Source organism: Hypanus sabinus, chromosome 16 (assembly GCF_030144855.1).
Source record: "Hypanus sabinus isolate sHypSab1 chromosome 16, sHypSab1.hap1, whole genome shotgun sequence".
Taxonomy (NCBI): domain Eukaryota; kingdom Metazoa; phylum Chordata; class Chondrichthyes; order Myliobatiformes; family Dasyatidae; genus Hypanus; species Hypanus sabinus.
In genome coordinates, this window is record NC_082721.1 from 67,096,361 (window position 1) to 67,114,050 (window position 17,690).

At 41.3% G+C, this 17,690-nt stretch overlaps 1 protein-coding gene across 1 annotated transcript in view; it reads left to right on the top strand.

The window, feature by feature from the left end:
* Window positions 1–17,307, top strand: part of LOC132405910 (uncharacterized) — a 150,219-nt gene extending 132,912 nt beyond the window's left edge. The window contains exons 11-13 of the mRNA XM_059990889.1: window positions 10,306–10,479; window positions 11,709–11,913; window positions 15,173–17,307. Coding sequence (XP_059846872.1) covers window positions 10,306–10,479; window positions 11,709–11,913; window positions 15,173–15,317 — 524 coding nt within the window. The 3' untranslated portion in view covers window positions 15,318–17,307. The remainder of the gene's footprint in view (window positions 1–10,305; window positions 10,480–11,708; window positions 11,914–15,172) is intronic.
* The last annotated feature ends 383 nt before the right edge of the window (window positions 17,308–17,690 follow it).

Below are 17,690 nucleotides of genomic sequence, written 5' to 3' on the forward strand. Positions count from 1 at the left end.
CACACCAAACAAAACCCATTATACAGACTGTGCACGGAAACTGCTGAAACTATCCAGCAGGGTGTGAGATACAGGCAAGAACAGCATACACTGAACGGCACAACCAAGTTGCAGGAATTGTGTACAGGAATATCTGCACTGAGTATGGATTGGACACTCCCAAGTCTAAATGGGAAACACCCAAGGGCTGATAGAGAATAACAGAGCTAAGATCCTGTGAGACTTCCAAATACAGACTGATAAGCAGGTACTGACCAACCAACCAGACATGGTAATATTGGACAAGGAACACAAGAAAGCAATAGATGTCCCGAATGACTGTAACATCAGGAAGAATATGAGAAGCTAGAGAAATACCAGGGCTTGAAAGACTGGCTAGAAAGGATATGGAAGGTTAAAGCCCGAGTGATTCTGATGGTGATAGGACCACTTGGAGCTGTGATACCTAGACTGAGAGAATGGCTCTAACAAATCCCGGGAAGAACATCTGAGATCTTGGTCCAGAAGAATGTACCATTGGGAAAAGCAAGGATACTGCGCTGAGCCCTCAAGCTCCCAGGCCTCTGGTAGAGGACCTAAGATTGAGGTAAAAATACACAAACACACCATCCAAAAGGGGTGAGAAAAGATCTGTATATACACAGTGAATTTTTTTCCCAATAACTTGCCCAAATTAGATGTTGCGCGAACTATTTCTTGGGTCCACTGTTTTGGTATTCTTAAACTAATAGTTAAGATATTGTTATTATTTTGATTATTTTCTATGTTCAATCTAGATGGTAGGTATTGGCAGGCTAATTATCCCATTAGGATGGTTGAGAGTGCAGAGATAACACATTATAGATATTTCCCTATCCTATTCTTATCCAGAATAAACACATGCAGACATATGTATTTGATTATTAGTTACTACTGTCAAGTCAAGTCAACTTTTATTGTCATTTCGACCATAACTACTGGTACAGTGCATAGTAAAAATAAGACAACATTTTTCAGGACCATGGTTTACATAACACAGTACAAAAAACTAGATTGAACTACGTAATAAAAAAAGCACAGAGAAAGCTATACTAGACTACAGACTTACACTGGACTACATAAAGTGCACAAAAACAGTGCAAGCATTACAATAAATAATAAACAAGGCAGTAGGACAAGGTTTCAGTCCAGCTTCGGGTATTGAGGAGTCTGATAGCTTGGGGGAAGAAACTGTTACAGAGTCTGGTCGTGAGAGCCTGAATGTTTCGGAGCCTTTTCCCAGACGGCAGGAGGGAGAAAAGATTGTATGAGGGGTGCATGGGGTCCTTCATAATGCTGTTTCCTTTGCGGATGCAGCGTGTAGTGTAAGTGTCCGTGATGGCGGGAAGAGAGACCCCGATGATCTTCTCAGCTGACCTCACTATCTGCTGCAGGGTCTTGCGATCTGAGATGGTGCAATTTCCAAACCAGGCATTGATGCAGCTGCTCAGGATGCTCTCAATACAACCCCCGTAGAATGTGATGAGGATGGTGGGGTGGGAGATGGACTTACTCAGTCTTCGCAAAAAGTAGAGAGGCTGCTGGGCTTTCTTGGCTATGGAGCTGGTGTTGAGGGACCAGGTGAGATTCTCCGTCAGGTGAACACCAAGAAATTTGGTGCTGTTTACGATCTCTACCAAGGAGACATCGATGTTTAGCGGGGAGTGGTCACTCCATGCCCTCCTGAAGTCAACACTATCTCTTTTGTTTTGTTCACATTAAGAGACAAGTTGTTGGCTTTGCACCAGTCCATTAGCCACTGCACCTCTTCTCTGTAAGCTGACTTGTCGTTCTTGCTGATGAGACCCACCACGGTCGTGTCATCGGCGAACTTGATGATATGGTTCGAGCTGTGTGTTGCAGTACAGTCGTGGGTCAGCAGAGTGAACAACAGTGGACTGAGCACACAACTCTGGGGAGTCCCCATGTTCAGTGTGATGCTGTTGGAGATGCTGCTCCCAATCCGGACTGACTGAGGTCTCCAGTTAGGAAGTCTAGGTTCCAGTTGCAGAGGGAGGTGTTCAGGCCCAATAAGCTCAGCTTTTCATTCAGTTTCTGAGGGATGATTGTGTTGAATGCTGAACTAAAGTCTATGAACAGCATCCGAACATATGTCTTTCTTGTCCAGGTGGGTTAGGGCCAGGTGGAGGGTGGTGGCAATGGTGTCATCTGTTGGGACAGTACACAAACTGCAGGGGGTCCAGTGAGGGGGGCAGCAGGGTCTTGATATGCCTCATGACGAGCCTCTCGAAACACTTCATGATGGATGTAAGTGCAACGGGACTGTAGTCATTTAGGCAGGACACTGAAGATTTCTTCGGCACGGGGTCGATGGTGGCAGCCTTGAAGCACGTTGGAATGGTGGCGTTGCTCAGAGAGATGTTGAAGATGTCAGTGAGAACATCTGCTAGCTGGTCTGCACATCCTCTGAGCACTCTATCAGGGATGTTGTCTGGTCCAGCAGCCTTCTACTAATCATGAACAGAAGCCTTTTCCATCCTTTCCCTCATGTCTCAAGAGTTGGTTACTACTGCCAGCCAATGTGTCCATACCTCCTGCTTAACTACAGCTAACTAATTTCTCAGAATTGGGGAACTTCTGCTTTGCATAGCTTGACTTATTGAAAATGAGACCTTCATTGTCAGTCTTTCTGTGAAACCAACTATTCCATGACAGCTCTGTAATCCAATGACTATATGCTTAGTGATGGTCTGGAAAGTCAATATCCTGTGACATTGACATCTGTGTGTCATAACAAGGTTGTGAATTTTAAAAATACAGACAGAATATGATGATGCTATAGTCCATCCTTCATCCTTGGGAGTGGGACAGGCTTTGTGGCTCTGCACTTCTGGCTTCAAATGCCCTGCTACTATTTTGAATATTAAATCTTTTCTGTGTTTGAATTCCTCCAGTCCATCTCAATTGAATGGAAATACACAATGAACTTCTCATAATACTTTCCTAGAATTCCTTTCAAATTCACCAGGAACTAAAACTAAAGCATTTTCTTTGTAGTTTCACAATTCAACTTCTAGAATCATTTACAGTGTAGAAACAGGCCCTTGAGCCCAACTTGTCCATAATGACCAAGATGTCTTTCTGAGCTGGTCCCATTTGCCTGCGTTTTGCCCATATCCTTCTAAGCCTTTTGCTGTCTTTGTAACTGCCTAAATGTCTTTTAAACATTTGAAGCTATTGGTTCTAATGCTTTTAAGTTCATTGTTCATCTAAGCTGACTTTATTCTTTCAAAATGAGCTGAAAAACTAAACACGACGAGATTTGGTGTCCAAAGAAATTTTCTGTCTTAGCTTCTGTGAAGTGTCCCATTTGAAGCTTTGTTAATTTTTCTGAGTTTCTACTGCTATATGCTTAAAATAAATTGATTTTACAACAAGTTTGAGTTAATATTTAGGCAGATCTCCTGCAGTCTATTGCATTTAAAATATTGCAAACGTCTCATGTAAATATCACTGGGGATTCTCAGCGGACTTGTGAACCCTTCTATCATTCTAAACTTGGAAATGAATGGAACAATATATCAGAATAAAAAGATGAGACCGGTACTTAATTAGTGGCAGTCAAAATATTTCAAAATTTCAAATAAATCAAAAATGCAGTTGTCTGATAAATAAAACATTGTTACTTGCTAATATTCAAATAGTTGTGTGGGGCTAAATTACTTTTGAGAGCATCTTGGAGGAAAAATTATTCTACTTTTCATTTTGTATTCAGTAGAGCATGGTTGGGAGGTTAATGACCAAACAAAAATTTATAATAAAGATTTTCTTTTCTTCTGTAAACAAGCAGGTAAAATCTATAGTTTTTTTGTCACTAGGTGTAAAAGTCTAGTAACTTGACATCCAACCCTATCCAATCAAGAATAAACCTAACGGATAAACAGTTAATGTGTTAGTTTGTGCAAGGTGCTATCTTAAAAGATCAAAAAATTCCAAAAAAAAAAGTAATATTGCAAGGAAGTGAACACAGAAGTAAACTTCAGTGTGGTTGATAAGTAAGAATAGTGATGTCTGCTTTATTGAGGCCCTCAGGTGGTCAGGGTTGAGCATGAACATTAGCTGTGAACATTCAAGCCAGGGCAGTATAATATGGAGAACAGCAGGCTCCTGCTTTCCATACAGCTAATAAATCCAAAGGAATGGAAAAGACTGATGAATTTTGACACCAGTGGCATTGCAGGAATTGCCAGTCAGCATTGAACTCAACATAGGGTTACCTTAGGGACTCCAGCTCCAGATTTTTTTCCCTGGGTTTACTCTCAAAGCCTTCCCATGAGTGGGTGTAGCTGCAAGGCAGTAGTACTTGAGATCAGAGCTTTCCTTCTCCTAGTTGAGTGGCCAGCCTTGGCTCATGAGCCCCATCTTCCCATAATGACTGGTTTTATGGCACCAGTAACACGCCTTACCCCTTCTCCTGTCAGGCTTCATAGCTAAGCCACATGTGAAAGGCAGGAGCTGGACTTGGTTGTCAGAAACTATTTGAGACACGTACCAGTGGGAGCATTTATTGAAATATAAGTTGTGAGGATAACAGGTTTTGTAAGGAAAGCAGTTGTGTAATTTCAGTTGTGAAATGCACTGCAGATTATCTTTTACTTTTGTTCAAATATTGCCATCAACAGCCTATCCAAGAATGCATCTGGGTATGCAAAAGAGTCAAAAGTTCATCTTTAGCCTCTGAAACTTCAGAAGTTCCACACTTTGGTTGATGAAGTTCCTCATTTGTATGTGGCTCTTGCTATAGTTTGATCAGTTAGACTTCCCTTTTTTATTTAGAACAGAACAGACCCTTCCGGTCCAACATGTTGCACTGCCCTACAACCCACCTATTTAACACTAGACTAATTACAGGTCAATTTACAATGCCAGTTAACCTAGTGACTGGTACATCTTTGGATTATGGGAGGAAACAGGAGCACTTGAAGGAACCCCACGTGATCACAGGGAGAATGCACAAGCTCCTTACAGGCAGCACTGGAATTGAATTCTGAATTCCAACACCCCAAGCTGTAATAGCATCACTCTAACTGCTGTGCTACAGTGGTACATGTGTAAGATTTATTTCTTTGAAGGTTGGAAAATTGCATTCTATCTGCAGATGATCATAGTTCTTCTAAAGAAGAGAGATAAAAGATTAGCTCAATCACATTACATTGAAACATACAGTAGAATATATCATTTGTGTCAAGTCAATTAAGGTTGTGACAGGCAGCCGTTAAGTGTCACTACACTTTGGATGCCAACATAATGCAGGTCCACAATCCCTTATCCGAAATCCTTAGGGCCAATTGCATTTCAGAATTCAGAATTTTTTGGATTTCAGAATCCCTCCTTATTGGTTCCGGATACCAAAAATCACGTATGCTCAAGTCCCTTATTTAACCTGTCTTAGTGCAGGTGGACTTTAGGGCCCTGTGGAGCACCAGACCTACGCACATCCTCCCATATACTTTAAATTGTCTCTGGATTACTTGTAATATCTAATACAATGTAAATGCTATGTAAATAGTTGTTATACTGTATTGTTTAGGGAATAATGACAAAAACTTTCAATAAAACATAAAAATATACAGCTTCAAATAACTGAATCAAACACATGATAAATGCCTTCTTGGAATAAATGCAGAATGTCACTGTCACTATAGAACTTCAGTAACATGTCTTTCTGTTTCTTTAAATCATATACAGTGGTAGTTCCGATACCATATTCTTCTGTAAGATGCCACATTGACACGCCACGATCAAGCTTCTGCAATAACTCCACTTTATGCATTATTGATAATGATAGATGCTTCCTTCTCCTTTTCTCATTGTTACCCATAGGGGTATCTGCAGATCTTTTTGACATTTTCACAATGAAATTAAGCACAAAGTCAAAATATTAGCAAATAGCAAATGCACATGTAACCAGTACAAGCGCTGAGCCACACCTGACGTCTGGTGGCCTCTGTTAGTGCTGCCACGTCACACCTGAGTGATGTCAGCTGTTGGCGAAAAAACTTCGGTTTTCGGAGCTTTTTGGGTTTCAGAATTTCGGATAAGGGATTGTGAACCTGTATACCCACAACTTACTAACCCTAACCCACATCTTTGGAATGTGGGAGGAAACTGGAGCACCCAGTGGAAAGCCACATAGTCATGGGGAGAACACACAAACTCCTTACAGACAGTGGCAGTAATTAAACCCCAATCTTATAACTGGCGCTGTAAAGCATTACGTTTAATACTGCACTGCTGTGCCACTTTAAGATCTTTTTAGTGTTTGGCACTATTTTTTGTATGGCTCATTGTTTCAAGAACACTCTATAAATATATATGGCTCTTTATTATCTTCTGAGCTGAAGCTGTAAATTTCCATATTGCTGTGTCTTGGTATTTTCAACAGCAAATGAAATAAAATCTCAAGTTGAGGATGAACCTTCACTTGTATCAACTTCATTAAAGGAGTTGGGAAAGTACAGCCTTGTCTAGTCCTTGTTGCTTTGGGCCTTCATCATATTCTGTATAATCCCAATTATGCCTAACTCGATTTGTGATGTTGAATTTCTTTCTTCACAAAAGACAGATGCGTTTACCTTATAGTTTTCTCGCATCTAATGAAGAATTTCGAAGATCTTGCATCAAGTTCTCTGTATTTGACATTATAATTAAGTTCCCAAATTTTACTTTGGAATTTTGCTATTCCAGTGAGGCTGCTATGATGTAATTATCAATACAAGCTATGAGTTCTGTTTTAGCTTCATATTTTGAATCCTAGTGAATTGGAAGTTTCTGTAAGTAAATTTTTGCAGATGGTCAGAAACAATTGCTTTCAGACTAACCTCTGTCCCAAGACACTGACACCATTTTACATCCTGGCAATTAGCAAAGGCTGAACCTGTAATCCAGGTAACACAATCCAGGTATCATGCTCAGGCCTCAACTGAGCTTCTGTCACAGGTCAGCCCATCGACCATACTTTCAGTTTGTATAATTATGCCTGCTCCATTCCTGTCTCTGCACTTTTGCCGCACCTTCCATCCATCATGTTTTTAAACTATTTCTGTTCATGCCATTTTCCCATACTCGGCTTGATCTTGTGCAAAACCCTGCCATACTTGTCCTAAAGCCCATTGTGTTGATTTTTAATCACATCTTTACCTCAGCGATGGGGAGGAGGGATAATTAACAATGGATAATGAATTCTGGTGACATTCACATTCAGCTTTTCAATACATTTTTGAGTGATTCATAATATGGCAAAACAAAGATTTCAAGTTTCTGTCCTTGTTTTTAAATCCTTCCATGTCCTTGCCTCACCTTCTTGCTGTAATTTCCTTTATTCCTAAAAACACTTACTATGTCTGCAATTAGAGAAATACCGACCTTGTGTGTGATCCAAATTTCCATAGTTGCCAATCTTTCCTTCAAAACGACCCCAAACCTTCCTTAGGTGTCTGCTCCCTAAACTATTATACCTGGTTTTCCTCCTACAAGATGTTTTGCAGCCTACATCAGTCCAAATCTTTGGCCTTCTGCCCTAATTATATGATTTGTGTTCAGTTTTGAGTCCTAATATTCCTTGTGTTTTTTTTCAATAAGGACATCAGTATTTCACTGCATAGATTGTCCTCAACAAATGCAAAAAAAAGACACAAGACTGCAGTTGCTGCAATCTGGAACCACACAAAAGGGATGGAAGAACTCAGTGGGTCAGGCAACATGTGTGAAGAGAAATGAACAGTTGATGTTTCAGATCGATGTTCTTCATCTCCCCTGTTTTTTCCGGTCCATATACCCGACCTGCTGCAGTCCTCCAGTGCTTTTTGTATTGATATATAATAATTGTCTTAATGGTACAATATACATTTATCTAATTATTCTGTTCCATGAATAGATCCATTTCCACTGTTATTTGCAGTCAGAGCCAGAGAACCACCAATAGTGGCTTCCCTTCCCATTCTGCCATTGCTGCTTCTGGTGTCCTTAATGTCTTGGTGGCATAGTGACATCAGCGCTGGACCTTGGGGCGGAGGGGCCTGAGTTCGAATCCAGCCGGTTCCTGTGCACGCTTTCCGTCCATGCTGGGTTGAGTGTTGAGCTAGCAACTCAACCTCATAAAAAAGAAATGTTTCTGCTACAGAAATATCAACAGCAAAAAAAAATGATGGCCAATGCTCTCTCGTGAGTTGAAAGGCAATTTTTCTCTCTAAACTCTCTTAGTTTGCCAGCATCGTTCTTGATTCTCGTGTTTTTTCTGGACTAACTGTGTTTGTCAGAATCCATTACTCGGCATGCAGAAATTTCCTTCAAGTAAATAATTTCTTAGCTGCCAACACCTCCAATTTCTGTTTCAACTGTCTGAAAGCAAACCAAGCAATTTGCAATCTTGGTGTCTTATTTGACCCAGAATAGAACCATAACTGCCGATGCACTATCATTTGTCTCAAGCTCTGTAATGTTGCTGGTGCAGCTCTTCTGCTTCTGACATTGTTCTTGCAACTCAACCATTCTAAATGCATTACTGGCCTCCCTCTATGTAAAGTTAAGGTGTTAGTAACTTTGTTCCCATCATCTATTAGTCTTGCTCACCCACGCCTCCCAGTTTAAAACTATCTCATTTATAAACTCTCATCCTTGTTGTTAAATCCCTTTGAGGACTTGCCAGGCCCTGCTTTGTGATTGGACTGTAGCCTTTCACCCTCTGTGATGTCCTCCAATTATGGGTGGATCACCATCAATTTTCTGAACAGATAATGAATCCATGAACGCTACCTACTATTTTTCTCTCTTTTTGCACGACTAATTTATTTATATATACATCTCTTATTTTAATTTATAGTATATTATGTATTGAACTGTACTTTTGCTGTAAAACAAATAAATTTCACAACATATATCAGCAATAATAACCCTGACTCTGTTCATCTCTGAATGTAATTGATACAGATTAGTTGCTTCACCTTCAGCTGCTAAGGCCCTAAGTTTGAGAACTCCAAATCCTCCTGCTTGCTGCTCATTCCTGCATCGAGGCATTCCTTAAATCCTGCCGGACTTTTCCCCTTCCGTGGCTTAACGTCATCTGTTTTTGCTCAACCCCTTGTGGATTGCCTAGAGGTATCTCTGCAGTGTGGATGGTTAGAGGTGCTTTGTCTGTGGAGGTGTCCAGTTGTGGGGGTTCAGGGAGAGAATTTGCACTGTAAGGAGCTTTCTGCTTGTGGTTTGTGGGAGGAAAAGGGTTGCACTAAGAGAGGCCATTTGTAGGCAGGGTTAGGGAGTGGGATGTGTCGGGCCAAACTTGGGTGAATGGGGAAGGTGCATAGAGCAATGGGCCATTCAAGGAGGCTGATTGGATTTGTTTTGTGGAAAAGGAGCAGAAGTAATTAATAAACACAAGGGAGTCTACAGATGCTGGAAATCTTAAGGAACACACACGAAGTGCTGGAAGAAGTCCGCAGGTCAGGCAGCATCTATGGAAAAGAATAAACAGTCGACATTTAAATACATGTGACCTGTTTGCTGAGCTGATGTAAAATCTCCATGCCTTGCACATGAGAGCATTATTGATTACTGAGTATTCCTTTCTCCAGTTACACGGTCTTTTAAAACCTTTTAGAATCAAGCATTTCTATTGGTTTGAACCTACTTGCATTTGGGAATCTATTAATGTCTCAAACAATAATGTGAAGAAGACTTGATCAAAATGCTTGAAATTTTAACCTTGTGTCTAGATTTTATCCAGCAGCATTTTGAAAGGAATTGTGTTGAAGAACATTGAAAAGTTGGAAGGAACTAATTGTTCATTAGTAAATGCTGATGGTTGAGTGGGCTCTGGGGCTTCCTTTACTTTGCATCTTTTTCCCATTCCAACTACCTGGCATGATGCATGGATGAGGAATGAAAGCGAGAGTCTGTGTGGGATGTGATTGAAAGTGGAGCATTTTCCTGCTTTGCAGTTGTTGAGAATTTCCTAGTCAGATAGGGCTTCACCCCCATGATACAGAGCTCCCAGCCTAATGCTCTATCTTGCCTACATACCCCAGGTGTCTTCCATCTTAACTCCTAAAAGTAGCCCCTAGTGGTACGTTAATTTCTATTTCCATTTCACACACCATCTGCTAAAGAAATCTGCAGACGATCATTGCTAAATTAATGAGCCTTTAAAGTGCTGTGGACTCCTGTCCACTAGGAACTAGGCTGAGACCTGCCAGAACCTCAAATTAAGTTAGGAATTAAACTGTGGAAGGCAGGGTGGTAACTGAATCTTAATTTCATTTTGGACAACAGAGCACCCAGTCAAGTTAGGAACCTGTGAGTATTGTGGAGTGACACTAACCACGGGTGTAGGCCTCTCCAACCACATGCGTGGCCATCTGAAATCTGGATTGAAAAGGAAGTTACCGAGTCTGTCTCAGTTTGAGGAACTCCACGAAAAGGCTGAACCTGCACTCACCGACACATGTGAGACCCTTTGGCTTTGTATAACTTAACCAAAAAAAAAGAAACTAAATGTAAACTTTTGACAGTGCTGAAGAGAAAGCTTGTTAAATTGCAATGCACTGTAAAAGGAAACTGTATGTGTGATTATACATGCTGTAATCCAAACACAAAGTTGGTCCCCACTAATGAAGTTGAACGTCTATTCCATGACGTGCTTGAGAATGCAAAGCCTAACCCTAGAAGTTCAGGGAATAGTTGCAGCTTCTGCTTGCTTTTATGTATGTAAGTTTTTGTTCTAATTTGCACGTGAGTGGATTGTATTTATTGTGCCTTTGTTCTTGCACTCTTTTCTGTATAGAAACGGAGCCAAGGTGCTTAATTCATTGTAATGTGTAAGTAAGTTAAACCGGTATAAGATTGAAATCAAGCCCCGTTCGCATGCGGTTTGGTGACTCACTCTGCAGGCACAAATTTCAGAGTTCATTGAATTCTGGGAAAGGTTGGTTAATGGCTGAGAAAGTAGAAGAAAATGGATTGTTCTGACTCACTCTGTCCTGTTTAAGTGTAATCTTACATAAAATACATTTGGCAGTAAATGTGAAAGTGTATGGGGGCTACTTTTCTGATAAATGGTATTTTTGCTTGATTCATGGCATATGTATAGTAATTGTCTGTCCTGTCTGGTAGATACAGTTAAACCCTCCAAACTACCACTTGCATTAGCCTTCAAAATATCATGTTCCAAGAAAGTGACTTTTTCCCAAAACGGAGCCCTTCAGTGCATCTGAAAGCTTAAGAACTGTGGTAACATGATATGTTCTTTGATATGTAACTGGATTGTTTGCATGCATATTGTAGTCAGAATACAAATTATTGTATTCAAATTATTTTCACCCTAAACAAAAGTACCTACTGATGCTTAAATAGTTTTGTGTTTATTGATTTGACCAAGGATATAGGATCATACATTTGGCAATGGACTATTCTTAATTAGAATTTTTTTAGTGGCTTACTGTCTCTATACAGGCAAATATTTTTCTCTGCTATCTAGAGTAGTGCACATCCATGGGAATAATATATAAGTTATTGCTGTTGAACAGTGTGACCTTTGGAGGGTTTAAGTGTACAGACAGGTTTTCAGTCTAACCTTACCACATCTGAAGTTGTCTTTGAAACTGTCTTCCCAAAAAGGTTGAGTGGATGTAATGTTTAATGTTTTAAAAAGCTAACGGTTTCTCTTTCATGTTCAGACAATGAGCGTAAGCAGCAAAAGCCAGCGGCATGCACAGAGAGCTTGTCTCCGAAAGACGAGGAAGGGAAGGAGCCAAAGACATTCAGGTCAAAATCAGAGGAACCAAAACCTCTCCGAGTGAGACCTGTGATCTTTCCAGTCCTGAAACCTGAACCTCTCTCACTAGTGAAGTTCATAGGAAACATCTATACTCTGAAATGCAGGTAAGTGTGCCATTATCATGTATTCAGTTCATGTCGCCTCATTATAAGAAAGATGTGGAAGCTTTAGAGAGGGTGCAAAGGAGATTTACTAGGATGGATGATACCTGGATTAGAAAGCATGTCTTATGAGGATAGTTTGAGTGAGCTAGGGCTTTTCTCTTTGGAGGGGAAGATGAGAGATTGATACCGTGTGGAACAGGCCCTTCAAGCCACACCATCCAGCAACCCCCGATTTAACCCTAAACTAATTATGTGACAAATTACATTTAATGACCAATTACTAACCAGCACCTCCTTCGACTGTGGGAAGAAATGGGAACAGCTGGAGACAACCCATGCATTCCACAGGGAGGTCATATAGACTCCTTACAGAGGACGCTGGGATTGAACTCCAGCGCCCCGAGCTGTATAGGGTTGCTCTAACCACTTCACTGCCATGCTACGCCATGTCAATGATGTCTCGGCTACAACTCTAAAATGTTTGGTGGAAAATATAGGGGGAGTGACGGGGTGTCAGAGGTAAAAGTTTTTAGAGTGGCGGGTGCATGGAACGTGCTGCTGGAGGTAGCGGCAGAGTTAGGTACATTAGGGCCATTTTAGAAATTCTTAGGCACGTGGATAAAGAAAAATGGGATATGTGGGAGGGAAGGGTTAGAGTCATCTTGGAGTAGGTTAAAGGAGTAGGCACAACATTGTGGGCCAAAGTTGCTTTCCTGTTCTATGTCAGTGGTTGCTTTTCTTCAGAAAGTTGTTCTTGGGATGTGGGTGAGGTCATTTTTTGTTGGTCTCTAATTCCCTCAATTTAGGCTTGAACCACTGTCTCCTTGTTAAGTTTGGTCTCTATTATAGTGTTAAGTTTGAACTGGTAACCATCAGAAAGCATTTCAGGAAAGTCAGTGGCTTGATGTAGACTAGTCATGGTGTTCTCACAATCTTGTTGCACTTGACCTTGGAGGGTAACTTCAGTAGAAATTGTAAATGGATCCATCACCCTCAGAAGTGCTCACGTTTCAGGAATTATCCTGTTATTCTCTCTCCATTCTCTAGGTATAGAATGTTAAGCTCCCACCCTCACACTGGGTATATTTTTCCTACTCAGCTTTGTAATAAGCAGCTGCCTCTGTGCTACAATTGTCTTCAGAATGTGCACTTTGATGTGAGACAACAGGATGGCTGTGCTCGCGTCATTGTACTGTTCACTGATTCGATAGGACCTGTCTGACAGGTTTATCAATTAGGCAGATGTTACGAGTAAGTTAGAGTTGATGTACGTCCTAGTGCTTCAGTAACATGCTGTGGAGTTAGGCACTAATACCTTTTTGTTTAATTCACAGGGTTTATTTTGACATTGACATTGGTGCACATTAACATCAAAATGGATCAAAGCTGTCCTAATGATCAGTAGTTTTGAACTCCATGTTGATAAATCAATAGAGGCTGAGCTCCATACCATCCTGTAGCCTTTGACCCAGGGCATCGACACTAAGTCTCGTTCCATATCGTACTTAAGAAAGTCAGAAGCTTTTACAACTCCCTGTGTGTTTTTTTTACAAGTAGTACTGAGCTGGTATCCTTGTTGTGATGGATAGGTGTCTCCAAGGTGGCTGCTCTGCTGACTGGACATCACTAAACCTGCAGAGCAAAAAAAAACACAGCGACATGAGAAATGTGAAATAAAAACAAAGAATTTGGGAAGTACTCAAGCAGGTCTGGTGAGACTTTCATTAGGTCAAACTTTCACTGGCACTTGAAACAGGAGCACAGTAGCAAGGCGGTTAGCATAACACTATTACAGCACCAGCAGCCTAGGTTGTCTGTAAGGAGTTTATACATTCTTCCAGGACTGTGTGGGTTTCCTTCAGGTTCTCATTTCCTCCCACATTCCAAAGACATACAGTTTAATAAATGGGCATGCTGTGTTGGCATTGGAATACTTGCAGGTTTCCCCCAACAGATCCTCACATTGTGTTGATCGTTGATATAAATGATGCATTTTACTACATGTTTCAATGTACAGATGAACATTAACACTAATCTTTAGTTGTCTGGAACGGGAAGCACCAGAGAGACGTTCTGTAGTTATCAGTAAACATTGTTTAAAATCAAATTACCTTGCTGGGTGTGTGTCCACCCACGCCACCCTCTGCCCTTGACGCTCCTTCTCTGCCACCTGTCCCATGATGCTCCATCCTTGCCAATCCCAACATCCTTTGCTCCTGCCAGTTTTACAAACTCACTCAGCTCCATGTTGACAAATACAGTACCATGCAAGACACTCTAGCTATATATATTTGCCAAAGACTTTTGCACAGTACTGTATATAAAAGGAAGAGAATGAATATGGCAGGGTTGAGGGGAAACCAAAGTTAAAAATGCAGTCCCTGTGAAAGGAGAGCCTCAAACTAGAGAAGCAAACGGTTTCAGATTCTGGTAAGCTGAAATAAAGACCAGTACTAGAAAGAATTGAAATCAGGCAGCATATGTGAAGAGAGGAAGAATTATTGTTGTAGATTGGTTACCTTTCAACAGGATTGGCCAGTTCTGATACAGATGTAAAAGGCCCATTATCTGAAATGGAGACATAAGAAACAGATGCTGCAATCTGAAGCAGCACACAAAGGAGCTGGAAGAACTGAGCAGGTCAGGCAGCATCTATGGAGGGAAATGGGCAGTTGATGTTTCAAGTTGAGACCCATCGTCTGGACTGATGAAGGCTTTTGGCCTGAAACTGTCCATTACCCACCTCTTGCTGACCCACTGTAACCTCCAGTTCTTTTGTGTGTTGCTCTCACCATCTGGAATAGTTGAATTCATTGTTGAGTCCTGAGATCTGTCATATGTCCAGTCCAATGATGAATTGCTGTTGCTTAAAGCTTACTGGAAAGGCTGCATTGGAACAATGTAAAAAGCCAAAGGCAGAAAACCAACCTGTTCTGCCTCATTCTTCCCCAACGTGCAAGGAGTGGCACAAGTGGCATGACGCTTCACAGCACAGCGATTGGGGTCCAGTTCCCATTGCTGCTTTAATGAGTTTTATATGTTCTCATCATAACCGCATGGATTTTTTCTGTCCTCACATTCCAAAAGGTGTACAGGTATCAAGTTGTGGGCACGATATGTTGGTGTTGAAAGCAAGGCAATGCTTGTGGGGTGCCCCCAGCACATCCTTGGACTATGATGATTGTTGACACAAGCAACTTATTTTGCTCTGTTTTGATGTACATGTGACAGTTAAAGCTAATCATTTAATTTTTAACAGATTTTGTGATGTCGAGTTCCATGGGCCCCTTTCAATTCAGGAAGAATGGGTGAGACACCTACAGCGACACATCCTGGATGTGAACTTCTCAAAGGTGGAGGCTGCTCGTGAGGAAATCTCCACATCTGCGGAGCCTGAGAAATAGGTTAAATCTGCTGCCTGTGTCGAAACCTGGGTAGATGGGGTCAGATCGACTATTGCAGTCTCTCTCCAAGGCACATGCCATTATTTTTTATGTTCTAGTTTAGTGACGTTGGAAAGGTTCTTCTTTACCTTTGAACGTTTGAGTCCCTGTGTAGTAATGAAAGTACTGCCTTACGTGAGTTTCCTTAGAGTAATTCTGCATTCACCTCATACAAGTAGAATGTTTCGAGGAACAGCATAGCCCTGATTAATTTTGTATAATCTAGAAGCAGCCATGTGTCTCAGTCCAGTTATAGAGAGCCGCAATGTGTGGGGAGGGTGAGGAAATAAATGGCACTAATGCAGCCTGGGGCAAAGGTTTAGCTTGTTGAATATTCATTTGGCTGTCCGCCATCAAAATCCCAGGCAGGAAATCTTGCATTAATCCTGCCTGGGGTGGGATGAAGAGAAAGGTAATGAGGCAGAGAGGTGACAAGAACATCTTAGTCCATTTTTTTAAATGTGCCACATTTTAAACTGCAGCAAGTAAAGCTTAAATTTCATGTGTAGCTGGAAAAAGACAAGAAATGGACTCTGCAGGCTGCTATCTGCCTTCAGATCATTGTATTGATGCAAATGCAAGTAAAGGTTTGGAAGTAGTGCTGTAGTTTGTGAAAGGTAACTTTGCTTGTCTGGTTACAGGCTGCAGGTCACCTGACCCTGCATGGTGAAGGTGTGACTAGTGAAGCAGCTGTCCAGCACTGAGTGGTGGCCACTGCAGTTTCTGATCCTTGGCCCTGAGGTAGTTACTTTGCATGCTGCCAGCCTGTAGTACGAGAGTGGGCAGTGAATACTTCAGCATAAACAGCAACTCCATCAGCATATGAAGGGGTGATATTTTGGAATGGATTTGATTAGAAACAGATGATGCCATTGCTGTGAATTCCTTGCACACTCCTACCATGGGTAGATCAAACCATCTGTATCCCAACTAATGGCTGTAAGAATGAATAGCAGAGAGTGAGTGGGGTATCAGGATGGGGCGATGTGAGCCTAAAAGGGGAAGTTGATTCCTGAGCATCCATGCTACTAATTTTACATTTTGGTCATAGATGTTTCAGAGTTTAGTTGCTTTTTTAATATTTAGTGATGGGGCTATTTGCTTTTAATGTGTTTAGGTCACCAAGTGGCAGTGCATTTGCGCAGAAAGATGTAGGTATACTTGATAGTTTACTGTACAGATGCCTTATTTTTCCTTTTATTGTCGTGTACTTGCTGAATGATAGTTGATTTTTAGCGAAGTGTAAAAGCAAGTCCATGAATCATCTTGTGCTCCCTTTCATGCTCAAGGGCTCCCTCACCACCTTTGTGTCTGACACGATGCCAGTGGAAGCAAGGTGCAGTGGTCCCATAGGACCCGAACCCAGCCCCATCTCTGCTCACTGGCCCAATCCCATCAGGGTTACATGTTCATTTCGTTAGTTGTGCATCCCTACTATTGGGATGATATACCCTTCACTGGTCCTTTGCAAACTGGGTAATGTATCTGTGGGGAGGAAGGGGAAGGAGTTCTCCCAAGGCTGCTTACTAAATGTTTGTTGAATTCAAATCTCTCTTTCCCCTTTCTTTCCACCAAAATCTGTCTCAAAACCACACTTCTGATCTGTAAGTGGGGCACAAACAGCTGATTCATTTTTATTGACTGTTTGAATTAAAACTTATTGTTTGTGGTCACTATCTATTTTCAGTGTTGTGATGTGGGTCTATGCATCTAATGCAGCTGGACTCTGTGACCAAAAAAAAATCTTGTTACCTGTTTGTTCCTGTAACTGTGTATTGTAACTTGGAGTGTACTGAAATATACCTTCATAACCAAAGGTGCTATGAAATTGGTTGTTGGGTATCACAAAAAAGGATTTTGTTTCCCAGAATGGACTGTGTCTCAATACATTTACAGAGCCCTACATTGAACCTGTAGAAATTCATTGTATTAAATCCAGCTCCTGTGCTCATTTGGGTAGTTTTAATGTTGTGGGTTTTTTTGTGTTGGTGACAAAATATATTTTAGGAATATTTCATTTGATGTATTTTAGTATTGTGTGGAACCTTAATAATTCTCACCATCACTGCCAAACCTGTCACTGCCATTGCTGCTGCTTCACCTTGAGTTTGCTCATAAATTTGGCACTTGGTAATATGGAGGTGAGACTCTTCAGTGCATCACAGGGACCTACTCACACTTCCTGGGGTCATGATCCACAAAGGTCTGTACATGACTGCATTATGTTCGTCTTAAATCCTGCGAGTTTGTCTGCAAATCCTGAGATCTCAGATCTCCCAGTTGCTGTGAGGCATCTCCCTCTTGCCTTTTACCCACTTCTAGAACAACCCTAGG